At 56.5% G+C, this 14,971-nt stretch overlaps 1 protein-coding gene across 1 annotated transcript in view; it reads left to right on the top strand.

The window, feature by feature from the left end:
* The window catches only part of Rbm19 (RNA binding motif protein 19), an 82,141-nt gene extending 68,392 nt beyond the window's left edge, over positions 1-13,749 (top strand). Inside the window, exons 23-24 of the mRNA XM_051161607.1 lie at positions 1,323-1,443; positions 13,589-13,749. Of these exons, the coding sequence (XP_051017564.1) occupies positions 1,323-1,443; positions 13,589-13,686 (219 nt within the window). The 3' untranslated portion in view covers positions 13,687-13,749. The remainder of the gene's footprint in view (positions 1-1,322; positions 1,444-13,588) is intronic.
* The last annotated feature ends 1,222 nt before the right edge of the window (positions 13,750-14,971 follow it).

Genomic DNA, 14,971 nt, shown 5'->3' with positions numbered 1-14,971 from the left:
CTGACACTAGTCTTTCTGACATAGGGCCACCTCCTCCTGTATGACCTGGTTACTTTGAGCCACTGTTTTCAAGTACAGTCACCTCCCAAGGTGCCCAAGGTCAGGTGTCTTCTAGGGGTCGCTGTCAACACAATGAAAGGGGGACAGGCTCACAGCTCCTCTCCTGGTCCTGTGTCACCACTGTCCTCCAGCTGTCAGCCTGGGTGCTCAGGAGCCCCCAGAGCATCCTCCTTTTCCACAGGGCTCTGCAGAGAAAAGACAGTGGCAAAGGGAATTTGTCTGAGAACACAGGAGGTGGACATGCTATGTACCCCACCCTGTGTCACCTCAGATCCTCTTCAGGGTCCCAGATCTGGGTGTGTTCACCCTTCCACTTCAAGACACTAGGCCTAGAACATTCACTTAACACCCCACCCCACCCCACCCCTACCTCCTAAGACCTTGAAAAATGGAAGCACGGAGTCTGCCTTGCCCCAGATACAGTGACTTTAGAATTGAGAGACTTATTGGCCTCTGGAAATCTGTGTTAGGTGATATGGGGTGTTTCCAGAAGAGTTGGAGGAGGCTGTCCCTGCACAAGGCCACCAGACTCGAAGCCAGCCATGTTTACAGAGGGCTTTGGTCGGTGCTGTCTGGTGATCACATGAATGCCCAGGGCTGGCACATCCATAGTAGCAGGAAGTGGGTTTGTGGTCTTTATGAGCTTTAGGAAGAATTGGGGGACTTGAGGGGTGACAGCCAAAGTGTGTCTGTCTTCTGAGGTAGTGATAGAATGTTCTAGAGTCTGTATGTTGATGATTGCGTATAAACACACTGACTATCTCAGTTTAGTGTTGAAAAGGCAGAAGGCGGGAAACTAGGCCGAACAAGGAGGAAGAAGAGTGTGTTAGAGGTCCAGGCTGCTGAACTGGACACAGGAACTCGTAGTAGAAAGGACAGAGACCAGGAAGGAGGCAGCAGAAATAGGACAGATGGGACACAGGCACGGGGCTAGCAAAGGAAAGTGGCACCAAGTAAGCATGGGGAACTGCGTGTGTCCTCTGGTGACTAGGCACCTGGGTTAGAGGAGAGCCTGTCAGTGGGGTTGCCCTCCGCAGATAACATAAGATGCCACATGGGAAACAGGTAAGCAGCCTGGCCCAGGCAATGTATCAGTGGCTCAGTTGCTTGCTGCTCCTTCACTTGAAGCATAACTCACTAATGAAGTAGGTATGCCAACAGCACCTCGAAGCTTCTCCAAACACCCAAAGTCACAGGGGGCGAGGGAGGCAGCATGGATCACCCACAGCTCACGCTCTGCCCTTTCTTGTGCTCTCTTCCAGAAAGCCTTCAATGCGCTGTGTCATAGCACCCACTTGTATGGCCGGAGACTGGTTCTGGAATGGGCAGACTCAGAGGTGACGGTGCAGGCCCTACGGAGGAAGACAGCCAGACACTTCCAAGGTAGGAGTAGCCTGGCACTTGCCTGGCTGATTGGAAGCCGAGACGGGGACCGCCTGGATAGCTGCCCTCACTCGGGTGCAGCCCCCAAGCCTCTTGCTACTTTACTTTAAGGCAGCTTGTATCAGGACAGGCATAGCGTCTCAGCCTTGTCCGTTTGCAGGCAGGTAGGGCAACGGGGCCTGGCAAACAAGAAGGGCAAGGCAGTTGTCTTCTCTGTCTATGTTGTAGTCTTCGACTCAGGTTCCAAAAAATGCTACCTCAAGCCCAGGGGCACTGGCAATGGGTCCTGGAGGCTGGCCTTGGGAAGCACAGGGTCACCAAGTTCCAATATGCCCTTCTTGAGGGCTGTCCATTTCCTGCCCGAGCTCTGTGCTCACAGAGCTGACTCATCAAGGTGACACACTATGGCCTTTAAGACTGTTGATTTCCTTCTGAGTCCTTCTGTCCTCATATTTGGGATACCATAGTGATAAAGTAGGGCTGTGGGCACAGGTGAAGAAGGTAACCTCTTGTCTTTGTGGGAAGCCCAGGCCAAGGGTCCCCAAAACTTGAGAAATAGGAGGCCCATGTTTATGGGCCTTATGCCTGATGCTGAGTGTTAGGGAGAGCTGTAGAGGTCTGTGGGGTTGGAGTCGGTGGGCGTCATCTCTAATGGGGTGTGCACCCCTCACTAGGATGCCACGGCTTGATCTTGGAGCCCACCTTCCTTTAAGTACCTTCATGGTGGTCCCCAGGAAGTGGAGTACGGGAGCTACCATTGTCTGTTGGCTTCAGGTCCACTGGTTGCATGAGAGTCAAGAGCTGGGAATAGGTTAGCTCCTCCCACTTGCTGGCAAACAGGTTCTATGTTGGGCTGGGACAGCCCCGTCTGCAGTCATCGATGCCGTGATCTCAGGAGGCAGGCAGTTTCTTCCTAACCGGTCATCTTTGCATGGGAGCCGTCGGATATCCTCCCAGCTCTGGGCTTGGAGGGATTGCTGTTGTCCTCGAAGGTGTTTGCTATGAGCTCTCTGTGTACAGAGCTGGGATCAGGAGTAGGTACAGCCAAGGGGGATATAAACCGTCCAGCAAGACTGTCCCTCACAGAGAGGCAGCAAAGCCTTGGAACACAGACCCTGGCCCTCCATTGGTCTTCCCAGAGCCACATCACCTGTCTACCCTACTTCCAACAGTTCATGTCCCACCTGAGCCTAAGGCAGGCCCCTGTGCCCTGGCACATGATGTTCCATAACCATATAGTGCCTTCTTTTCTGTGTTTGCCTGTGCTGTGAGCCTTGGGTGTACCATTCAAAGGGCCAATGCTGCATCTGTGCAGCCATTCCCACCCTGTCGTGCCCTCCAGGCGTTAGGGTCACTTGTCTTCTCTGTGCGTCTATCCCTGGCCTTTCTTGGTTGGTGGTTTGGTTGTTGTTTGGGTTTTTTTGTTTGTTTTGTTGTTGATTGGTTGGTTGGTTGGTTTTTGGTTTTAGCCTTCTTATAGCTTGTTATTCTGGCCAGGCCCAGCCGCCCCACCCCCACTCATGGCAGCTGTGCTGTGCTGTGCTGTGCTGTGTGCTTATATCTAGCAAGATCAGTTCCTATCCGGTGCCCCTGTGTAGCTCAGACTCTGAGTGTCATCAGGCTTTTCATCCTAGGCTGGGAGCTTTCCAGCCCAAGCAAATGCGAAAAGCTGGAGAAACGGGGCGGGGGGGGGGGGGGCCCGATTGCGCACACTCCACACACTCGGTGGCAGACTCACAACTCAATAAGATCCCAAGTCCTGATGGGCAGGCAGAACCTGTCTGCATCGACAGGCATCGACAGGCCCAAATGCACCCGTCGGCAAATGTTTGTGGAAGGCACTCTCCCGGGACTGAGTCAGGCCCGCCTCCCCTGTGGTCACCCCACCACCCAGCCCAGGCCTGCAAGACTGTGGGCTCAGCACTTGTTCTGTGTGTAGACAGAAGCCCCTTCAATAAATTGAGCTCCAAGGGCTGCACCATCTCCTCCCAGGCAAAAGGATGTAGCAGAAGCCAGGCCCTGGTGTGTATGGGCTGGCTCCATGGCCGCTCACAGCCACAGGGCCCCATAGGCAGGTGTAGTGATAAAGCTCATAAAGATAGCCAGAGTCTGCCTCTCCCACAGCTCCAAGATGGCCATGCGTACTGAGGCCACCAGGCATGACTGTGACGTGTGCCAGGCATTGCCGTGCAGGCCCCAGGCCAGGTGCAAGGTTTCCAGGTGTGCAGATGCCCCAGGAGCAGTGTGCGCCCCACCCTCCACCCTGTCCTGCACATGTGCACAGCAGCTAACCTCCTCAGAACAGGGCCGTGGGCCCCCGCAGCCTGCCTGGGCCTCCTTTTTCCTCTGCCCTTTTCCCTGCCGTGAAAAGCACTGGCTCATTTGTGTCGGGAGTATGCATTGTTCTGAGCCTCCAGGGCCCTGGCAAAGCCCAAGGGCAAGTGGGACTCATGCCCAGCTCCGGCCTGGTCCCTGAATTCTGCCAGGAAGGTACTCAGAGCTCAGGTGGAAGCACAAAGGCTCCCTGAGGGCTGCAGGCCATGCCGTCTAGGCAGGGCCTAGCCACAAGCTTGCTAGAGGTTTAGCACTGGCCAAACACTTGCTATGGCCAGTGCAGCAAGTGGGAACCTCTCTGCCCCTGCCTGGGTTCTGCCTCTCTCACAGCCCTGCTGCTGACATGGGAGGGATGGTGGAGACATGCGATTTCTGGGTCAAGGTAGACAGCTGAACCGCAGCTCAGGCTAACGGATACGGCTTGCTTACCTTGTCATTACTGTGTCAGGACCTAGACAGAGCCACAGACCTTTGTGTCCTTAAACCTACAGGATTTATGGAGGTAGATACATACAGTCATTGGCCCATTTAGCAGATCAGAAAACTGATCTCAGAGAGGGCAAGTAACTTATTGAGGGGTGCCCAGCCACCTGTGACATAGCTGGAACTCAGAGCTAAGCTTTAGTCGTTCTCTGGAGTAAGCCTTTGCATCGGCTGATCTGGTCAGCACTCTTATGTCTCATCCAGTATGTGTGTGTTTGTGTGTCTGTCCTACTATCCACTCTGGCCCTGGTGAGTCTCAGCCTCACCTTTGCCCTCTGTACAGTGGCCCTAGGGTGCCTGGGGCTCCAAGGAGATAAGGCCTGGCCATCCTCCCAGGCTCAGGCTAGTGGACTGAGGCGGGTGTAATTGGCCAGAGAAGAGGGAGAGCCTAGTATTCCTGAGTCTCCAGCCAGGGTACAGGGCCCCAGGCTCAGCCCACTGCAGGCTTTCCACTTAATGGTGTCCAAAGGAGCTTTGCTTTAAGCCCCACTCCCTTGTCTGTCCCGTGGGCCATCCCTCATGTTGTCCGAAGTCCCTGGGTGATGGCAGGGCACCACAGTGTCCCTTACTAGCTGCTGCGTGGGAGGCACCTGGCTGGCTCACAGTACAGGCCAAGCCTCTGGGAAAAGTCACCCTGAGTCAGCAGACACCTCAATGCCAGGCCAGTGCCCTAGGAAAGGAGAGAGGCTGCTATTTTCCCCTTTTAGACTTCCTACTTCCTTTCTCCCCGCTTCTGTCCTCTCCCCCCAACCCCAATCCACACACACTCCTGGACTATCCCAGTCTGGCCTCTCCTGACTTCCATCCCTCCAACTCCCGCCCTCCCTTTGCTCTCTGCCTCCCGCCCCTCCATGGTCACGAATCAGATATTTGGTCTCCAGCCCGTGGCCCTGTAGTAGGTGAAGTGGTCTTCTTCTCCGCCTGGCGTGTGGGATGTGAAAAGAGAGCGCAGGAGGGGAAGAAAGAAGAAAGTCTGTCTCTAGCTGTGCCCCTTTCTTCCTGAGCGTGTTACAAACCAGCAGGGTCGCAGCATCGCAAAGCTTTCAGGGCCTGGCAGGCCACAGTCACCACAAGCACAGGCGACAGAATAAAATGGCCTGGAAGCAAGCCGCTGCCCAGCCCCATCTTAAGAGCTCACAGCCAGGGAGGCCCCCGCACACAGGCTTTTATTTAGCCGGGGAGCGTGGCTCTGCTTCCTTCTGTTGTCTTATTCCAGCTGGGGAGGCCTGATGGGCTGTGGTTAGCGGCTGCAACTTTCACCTCCAGAGAAGGAGTGCAGGCATGAGCTGCATGGCAAGTGGCTGCCGTGGCGCAGTCCCTCCATCCGCCCCACCCCCCCCCACCCCGCCCCGTCCCCTGCCCACTGGGCCTGGTGATGCTGGTCAGAGCAGAGTGTAGTTAGAAAGCACACGTAGTCAGAGCCCTCTGACACACATGGGGGTAGTCCTGGTCAGCTGGCCATTGGCCTAGCACTCTGAGCCACCCTCCTAGCCTCACAGGGCAGGGACAGAGCCCCAGTGGACCCCTGCCCCATCAGCCCACCATCTCACCTCAAGGCCTCAGCCCAGACATGCAGCATTCCTCTCCATGCTACTTTTTCTCCCAGTGCCTTGACCACATGCACGCACGCACGCACGCGCGCGTGTGTGTATGCACGTGCGCGCGTACGCACACACACACACACACCTCTAGTCCCTTTTCCTAATAGCTCAGCCCTCCAGGGGACATAGCCCTCTCCCAGTGCCCTAACTTACCTTGCATCAAGCATCAAGCTATCTTCATAACTGTCCACAGAGTCGATGAATGAGTAGATGAGAACCAGTCATGGCCGTGGCTGATGTCAGCTGAGCATCTTGTGTGTCCTGAGCCCTGCCTGGTGCTGCTCGCAGCCACCTTCACATTAGGTATAGGCACGAAGGCTCAGCACAGCCAGCCGGTGAGCCCAGCCCAGAATTGTTTAGACTTGAAACATGCAGACAGGCTCCGTTTGGAGCCTGATAGCCTCACCCTGTTCCTCCACAGCCCTGTGAAGTCTTAATAAAGACAAGATCAGCCTCAGGGAAGCCAGAGAGAGCTTTGTCAAGGGCCTTTGTGCAGCAGCAGTTTTACATAGAGTTTAAAACCATGGTGGCACCTTAGCCTAGCACACTGAGAGACGGTTCCCATGTTCCAGAAAAGTCCAGAGAGGGCTGTTGACTTTCCTAAGATCATACAGCTCTGGACCCTTGTAGAACAGGTACCCCTGTTTCCTCCCACCTTGCGTTCCCCACAGTTCCTGAGTTCCAGGGGGGCATGCACACACATCTCAGATAGCAGCCTGAGCATAAGCATTCCTGGGAGTTGGCACGTGGCTTTGTCTCTCACTCCTTTATTCCATTATAGAGGTGGTGCTTGTGTAGGAGAGGGGGCCAATTACCAGAAAATATGAGGATTGAAGTTCTAGCAGGTTTTATGAAGAAAATTAGAATGGATACTACAACATACCCCAAGGGAGGGGGTGCGTCTAATGTGGCAGCTAGAGAAAGCCTTCCTTCAGAGTTGGCGTTTCTGTGTGATCACAAGGGACCAGCCAGCCAAAGATCTATGGGAGAGACATTCCAAGCTCAGGGACCCACAGGTGCAAAGGCCCTGGGGCAGAAGTGTTCGAGTGGAAAACAGATGGGGGAAGCCAGCAGGGGTCTGGCCAGCTGTGGCAGGAAGCCCAGCATCCACTCACGTTGCCATGGGAAGCCCCAGAAGACTAGAGGCGAAGGGCAGCATCAGACGACCCTCATCAGTGGGTATCGCTGCCGCTGTGTGTGGGGGCGTCAGTGGGCAGCACTAGAACCAGGGCTGGGAATCACACTGTGGGCATCCAAAGATGGGGGCCAGGGCCACAGCCAGAGGCTGCAGGGTGGAAAGCAGCTGGGAGACTGGTTGTTTGCGGAGATGGGAGAGCTGGCCAGGTTTGCAAGGAAAAGACAGGTTCACAAAGAAAAGGAAGAGTCAAGGGTGGCACCCGGGTGGTGAGCCAACCTGGGAAACTAAGAACAGGTGCAGAGTCGGGAGGGGGTTTGTCTGACCAAGCTGGGTTTGAGACACCAGCCAAGATGCCCCAAGGGACTATCGGTAGATGGATGGATGAGTCCCGAGCTCACGGGCGAAGGCTGAGCCGTGATATAAATTTGAAGTTATCAGCATACAGATGATATTTAAAGCCTGCCAGCGTTCCCACACACCCCCACTCCACACCTCCATCATCCTCAGGATGGCACGCTTTCAAAAGACCAGGGACCACGAGAGCCCGTTATCCCCCCATCAGCCCCTGCAAATGGGTCTCCTTGATCTTAGCCATGAAGACATAATCATCAGGCTTTCAAAATCATAGGCGGAAAGTTCAAGCAAGTATGTGAAGTCACAGAATTTATTATTCAAAATATCCCCTGGTCATGCTTCCTTCCAGCTCTCTGGAGATGGGAGTTTTGTGTAAGCTTCACATTTCAGCCCTTCACCTGGGCCCCCCTCACTTTCCCCAAAACCTCATGGTGTCAGGCTTTCCTCTCTACAATGCAGTCTCTCTGGGTCCCAGGAGGACATGGGCAGGCGGTGGGGGGAGGGGGGCAGGACAGTATACAAGAGGGCTTTCATCCTAGTTCCTGATTGCATGGATGGCTTATGCCAGGTGAAGTTAGAAGCCACCAGGACACTTTTCTCACTCACCTCTGGTTGCCATAGCTGGTGAAGGAAATCAAGACCAAGACTCACAAAGGGGAACCACGTGGATCCAGGCAGCTCCTGGCCAGGGTGCAGATGGATGGCGGCATGTAGAGGTGGGGTGTCTCCCAGTGAAGGTGTACTGGGAGCCAGCCTGCAGGTCCTCGAGGCCAGCTGGGGCAGGTGTGGCCCAGCCACACCCCACCCTGCCTCACACCCCCGAGCCTCCTACTCCAGGCGATTTGACAATACCCTGCACACTCTGCCGCCCTCCCCTGGGAGCGGCTGTCCGTGCGAGGAAGGGACCTGCTCCCAATCCCACTAAATTGTTATTGACTTGTGTTCTGTGCGTTCTGCAAACATTTCAGTCAGCCGTCGCCGGCAAGCCCATGAATCCCTGCTAGGGCTAACGGGGAAGCCAGCTGTGCCGGGCCATCTCGCCTGCTCCTTCCCATCGATCACAGAATTAAGCTGACAGGAGTACCGCAGGGCGCTGTGGGAGGGGCAGGGCCTGGCCACCATCCTGGGCGGGGCCAAAGGCCCCGAGAACAGAGGGTACAGGCTGGCCAGTGTACCTGACACACAGCCTGGCCCAACCAGAGCAAGCCAGGGAAACAGCTTCAGAGAGTGCCAGTGGTAGACAGCAAGAAGCACGTAGACCAGAGGCCACCAGCTGAGCCATCGGTGCCTTGCTTGCGACATGTGAACACAAAATACTATTGGATTCATCATTGTTTGGCCACTGGATAGACCTGACCTGGAAATCAGTTTCGAGCCACTCTTAGGAAATCAGGTCTGGCCACCCTGGTCCCACATCCCACAGCGAGGCCTGCAGAGCCATTGTGCATTTGTGACACGTGCGCTCCCTGTTTCCCAGTCCACGGCACATGGTTCTTCCCCGCCCCCCATGCTGTGACTCTGTGACGACTCCACCTGGCCCTTACCCTGGCACATTCCTCCATGTCATCTCTGCTTGGACCCAGGAAGAAGAGAGGAAGATAATGGAAACCCAGCCTCCTGCCAGCCTCCCCTCCTACGCTTGCTTTCTCTGTGCAGCACGTCTCCTTTGCCTCAACACCTGCTGCTCTTCCCAGCTGCTGTAGCCCACAGTCATCTAGACCCCAGGCCAGGCCAGCAGGTACCCCTTCCCTACCTAGGATAAGCCCAACCTGGTCCAGGTCGGGGCTCCCTGTTATCTGGACCTATCCCCAGGAAGCTCACGGCGGGCACTTGGAGAGGAGTTAGCTTCTGGTCAAACAGCAACCTCCCAGCACCTTAGCCTCGCCCTGTGGGCTAATAACAGTAGGGCGCGTGGCTGTGAGAAGTGAGCCCCCTTGCCCACATGGACCCACAGTCCTGCCCCTCGAGACGGGTCTTTGGGTCAGTATCTGTGTGAATACTGCCCTGTGGCTCACTCTGCTCCCACTTCTCCTACCAAGACCCTCAGAGGGTGGTGCTGGCACTTTCCACAGCAGGGCAAGAGTCCATGGGACCTCGAGCTTGGCTGTGGTATGGGGAAAGGACCCCAGCGTAAGTTCGGTCCCATTTGGAGAGCCCGTCTGTACCCAGATGATGTCCCCAGAGCCTGGGATCATGGACCCAGCTTGTGGGATTCCTAGAAGAAAAATCCACACTGTGCCTACTGCGCCAAGCCCATGGGTGCCTACAGACCCATTCCCGCCTGTGTCCCACCTTTACCAGCACAGTCCCAATTGCCAGATGGTGGCCGTCATAGACACTTGATGGTACATTGAACACTTCTTGTCCATCTTGGCCCATGCCTTCAGGCAACTGAGGGTTCACCCTTGTTAGCCAAAGTCTTAAAGGCCTGGTGGCTAGTCACTTCTTGCATTCTGAAATGGAATCTCTGTGTTGTCCAGGCTGACCTCTCACCACCAGGCTCAGGCCATCTTCTTGTGCCATAGGCCAGCTTCCTGTGCCAGCCTCTCTGGTGCTAGGGTCCCAGGCAGCTTCCTCCTCTTTCAGGAACTGAGCCTAGACAGGGGAAGCAACTGGCCTGCAGCCTCCAGCCAGAGCGACAGGGTCTGATCCTAGCCTGCTAGCTTCCTCTCCTGGGCTTTCCTCTGTCTCGCCTGCCTCTTCCAGCATCTTTTCTCTGTCAGCCATGCTCTCATCCCCAGCCTGTCTCTCCTCCCATGAAGCGCTTTCTCTTGTCCTCCCACTGGCTCCCGCCCGCGCCTTCCACGCAGGCGACATTGCCAGCCAGGGAAGGGGAGAGATGCAGGCTGGCATTCTGTCAAGGAATTAATTGAAAAATAAAACCATTAGGTGGGAACTGGAGAAATGCAGAAGTGGTGTTTGGAGGTTGGGGGGAGGGGGCAGGACTGGGGGGCTGTTGGGGGCCGGCTGAGCTTTTTGTCAAGTTCATTTCTCGGTATTGATGTTTGGTGACAGTCACTTCTTGTTTATCTTCAGGAGCAGCTGCGCCGTGGAAAGAAAATGCACGGCTTGTTCCGTTTATTTATTTCACACCTTCCCCGGGTTCTGCTTTGTGTTTGTTTGGTGAAGGCCCACGGAGGCCTCCGACATGGGGAAGCGGGCTTTCCACAGCTGTTCCTGCCAGGCGAGCCGGCACTCCATGTGGAGGCAGGCCAGCTGGGGAGGAGGAGGGGGGCTGGGTGGCAGCAGTGAAGACAGGGCAAAATGGGGGTTCCGATGCAGATCCCTGGCCGTGGACTTTAGCCAGACCTACCAACAAGGTGCACCCACCCCCTCCTTTGACTCCTTCGTCCCTCACAGTGATAGAGAACAGGCGCGGATGTAGCTGGTGATGGTGGAGTCTGTTGGTCTGGGGTTCTAGCGTTGTGGTCACTAACTGCACCCTATGTCCCAGGCCCCCAGCATCTCCCTGAACAAAACCTCTTGTTTTCTAACCTGCAATTGAAGGGGTGTCTGGTTGGTCTCCAAGCCCTGGGCTGCTCTTATTGGCTCTGCAGGTGGCAGATGGTCCGTCGCTCACACTGGGCCAAGCAAGAGAGTCAGCAGAAGTGTGGAAGTCACAGTCACAGCCTCGGGGAGCCCAGGCCTTCGTGGGGCTGGTTCCTTCTTGTGGGGCCTCTGGGGCCTCTAGACAGGACCTAGTCATAACTCAAGAGTGAGCTGAGTGGCACATACACAAGGGTTCCCCAAGTGTGCTTAGTGCCAGCGAGCGAGAGGAGCACCCACTTAGAGCACAGTCTACACCCATGGACTCCAAGGGTGTGGGGGTAGGTGTCACATGTCACAAGAGACAGCACAGCGCCCCCTAGAGGCAGATCGTGAAACATCCACTGCTGGGCTAAGAGAATGGCCACAGGCAAGGTGTTCCCTGTATCTGGGTGCTCCAGAGGGCAGCTGTTCGAAAAGTAGACAAGGACTCGGGCTCAGGAAGCATCCTGCTCTGAGTAGAGACTCAGCCCATCTGGTGCCATGAGCCTAGGCTAAGGACAACAGACACCATGAAGCTGTCCCCAAGGCCTCCTACCTGAGGGCTGTTAGCAGGGCAGTGTTCAGGGTTCCGGTCATTGAGGTTCTGGTTGGGACACCAAACAGGTATTGCTCGGGTTCTCTGGTGGGAGAGAGATTCATGGAAACCATTCATGGCCTCTCACATTCTTCGCTCTGCCCCTTCTGTTTATTCCCTGGCCATTTGCTGAAGGTGCCAGGTACCAAGATAGTGCCAGGCATTGGGACAGAGGCAGTGGGCGTGACAGACATACCTGCCTTCCAGCGAAAGAGACAAACAGCAGTGAAGCCAAAAGGCCATGGAAGTACTAGGGTCGGGGAGAGCAGGGAAGCTTCACCACGGACGGACACAAGGCCCCGAGTAGCCCAGCAGAGCATTCCAGGCAGTGCAAAGGCCCTGGGGTGAGAGGAATGGCTACCAGGATCGGAAAATGGCCAGCTCCTGTGGACTAGTGGCCAACAGTCTTGACAGCCTGTGCTTCCCCCAGGGACAGGGATGGCAGAGGGGGGTAGATGGGCTCTAGCACTGGTTTGACGGGGTCCCTCTGGTTGCCTCCACGGTAGAGATGCTGAGAGGACCATCGTGGTGGCAGGAGTGGAGCTGTGCTGGAGGGTGGGGTCTGCTCTGAAACAGAGTAAGAATACCCACGGGAAACCTGCCCCTTGCAGCTTCTCCCCAGCCAGCCCGGCCCAGATCCCACATAAGTAGCAATGGGAGGAGCGTCAGACACAGGCCGGAGACTGCTTTGTTGTTGTCTATTTCCAGCCCTATTACCTGCCCACGATCCAATTTCCTGAGGCCATTGTGCAGCGGGCATGAGGCTCAGAGTGTGGCGAGGACGCCGCAGGGAGCCAGGCCACTTCCTCCCGTTTGCACAGCTGGTCATGATGGCCATAGCTACCGGACCTCGGCTCCCAGCCAGTGCTCCCCTCCTCTTCCTCCTCCCCCCCCCCAACCACCCTTGTCCTCTCAGACACCACAGCCTCGGTGCCAGCCCTGCAGCTCGGTTCATGCATCTCCCACTTAGCCTGGGACAGTGTCCCTAACAGAAGGGCCTGTTGCATGCTGGGAGAGGGGACCAGGACACAGGCTCTGCAGGTCTGGGGGTGACTCCATAGCATGGCAGCTACAGAGAAAGGGGTGCCCTGGACTAGGGTCTCAAGGGGCAACAACAGCTTGTGTGTAGGAGAGCCCCTAGGGAAGGACAAAGGTGATAGGCGTTGAGGGTGGCTGGGTCTGGGAGCACCATGAAAGAGGTGAGCAAGTCTTATATCCTCATAGCCGTGGAGGAATGAGGGAAGGGAGAGGATGGGAGGATGCACCCCTGCCCAACACCCACCTCAGAAAGGAGCCAAGGTCATTCATGCCTGAGCCAGGTGCTGTGTCCACATCTACCACGTAGAGGTGTGAGGTAAAGGGTTGGGTGACTGTGCACCCAGAGGGCTTCCCAGGAGGAGTTAGAGTCCTAAAGGCAGGATTTGAGTGAGCAGCATCTTTACAAATTAGGCCTTCGCTGGTAAGTGGGTGGGTGGGTAGGGTAGCAGAGGGACTGGCAGGGCAGGCAGCCCAGAGCCAGCACCCCTGGTTCCTTGGCCGTGGGATTGTTGAGGACACTGGTGCCATAGGTACTCAGTTAGTGGCATTTGAAACAGTCCTTTGCCCTTTCCTCTTGGAAAACTCCTCTGCACTCATGAAAGCCCAAATCAAATAACCCTTCTCCTTCAAAACACCCTCATTGCTCTGGTCCCCATGCCTCTCTGGATTCCTTGGGCACTGCAGCTAGGCACCTTACATCGAGTCTGCAGGGGCACAGAAACAGAACTGGCTTGCCCTTGTCTGCCTGGGTTGGCTAGCCCTCTGGTCAGTGGGGAGGAGGCAGCCCTCAGGCAGGCCACTGGCTCCCTAAAGTGGATCCTTTGCTCTGTGGCAAAGGTGGGAGAGGGCAAAGGGGTGGCCAGCAGCAGTGGGAGGCAGGAGAGGCATCCAGCTGAGGCGGGACTAACCAGGGCCATGTTCTCGTCCTTCTGTCATCCCTCCCGGGCTCATCTCCCATTTGCTCTCTCCTTGTGCCCGCCCCCACACCTCTGCCTCCCCCACCACACCTCTGCCTCCCCCCTCTCACTGTTTAACCCTCTCTGGGTCTTGTCTCCTCTCCACCATCTGCTGCAGAGCCCCCAAAGAAAAAGCGGTCTGTGGTGTTGGATGAGATCCTGGAGCAGCTGGAAGATGGGGACAACGATGACAGTGAGCAACTTCTTCAGCTGTGAGCTGGCACCACCAAGGTGTGTGGCTCTGGGGCCCTGGGGCCGGCGGGGCATAGGAGGAGGTCTCCGTGGGTCAGGGTCAAAGGAGTCAAATGCTTGTGGCAAGTACCGGGATGTGAGAACATCTTTTCTGCAGACTCCTCACCAGTGATGTGTCCAGCAGCTGCTGGCCTGGCACCTGCACTGGATAATGCATGTGAGGTGGCTCTTTACGGGGGGGGGGGGGGGGGGGGGGGGGGGAGGGGGCTCAGACTCAGGATGGGTGGCAGGGTGCACACCAGTGAAGGGCCCGCGGCAGGAATGAGCCGCTGTGTGGGCAGGGACCCTCAGCTCAGCTTTGTTCACCAGCTGCCCAGGCCCCACCCAGCCAGGCTCCTGCAGCCCTGTCTCGCCCTCTACAGGACCGCTGCTGCCCAAAGGACAGAGCTGGGGACTCTACCTCATCACCCCAGGCCCTTCCAGGCCCTTCTGACGTGCCACATTCCAAGCCCTGATGCCAGGTTCATAGAGTGAGCTTTGCCAGCACCACTGAGCCTGCAGCCCAACGTGGAAGCCCTGGGAGTCCCACCAAAGCCTCGCCCCAGCCAGAGGCTTGGCAAGCTCATCTTTGGCTGGGTACCCTAGCACAGCCTCTCCATGACTGCCTAAGGAAGACATCGGGTCAAGGAGGGAGCAGTGGCCCTTCAGCCACTGTCCAGCCCCAGATGCACCACCGGGCAGGTGGCTGGCCTGGCTCCCTCAGCCAGCCACACCGACTTCAACTATCCAACCAAGAAGACCTGAGAAGACACTACCCCCACTTCTGAGCTGTGTCGCCGAGAGCTGAAGGTGCACTGGACAGACTCTGAGTGCCAGGCCTCTGACTCTATCTTAGCCTGTACAGTTTGGTGGGGGGGGGGGGGGGTACTGCTTTTCAGAGTGGGCTGTAGCAGCACACCCCATAGGCGGGGCAGGCACTGGATGCCAAGAATTAAGCAATAAACCTAGAATGGCTCCCTCCCTCCCTCCACCACACACGTCTCAGATGTCACTTACATCAGTCTCCACCATAGTGCTGCACCAAGGGGTCACATTGATGCTTGCCACACACAGGCTGGACCATCAGGAACCACCGCCCATGTTGCTATGGGTCCCGAAAGAGGTTGGGAATCTTCCCTGTCCCACCCATTCAAGGTGCACCTACCCACATGTCCCAGCACCATAGCCAGGCTGGTACAGGGCAGAAGGCTGCAGTCTGTCACCAGCGTAAACTCTCCAGGCTGACCAGGAGCAGCTAGAAGCTCCCCAG

The sequence above is a fragment of the Acomys russatus genome, chromosome 19, assembly GCF_903995435.1.
Source record: "Acomys russatus chromosome 19, mAcoRus1.1, whole genome shotgun sequence".
Taxonomy (NCBI): Eukaryota; Metazoa; Chordata; class Mammalia; order Rodentia; family Muridae; genus Acomys; species Acomys russatus.
Note: the sequence above shows the minus strand (reverse complement) of the source record. Positions and strands in the feature narration are given on the sequence as shown.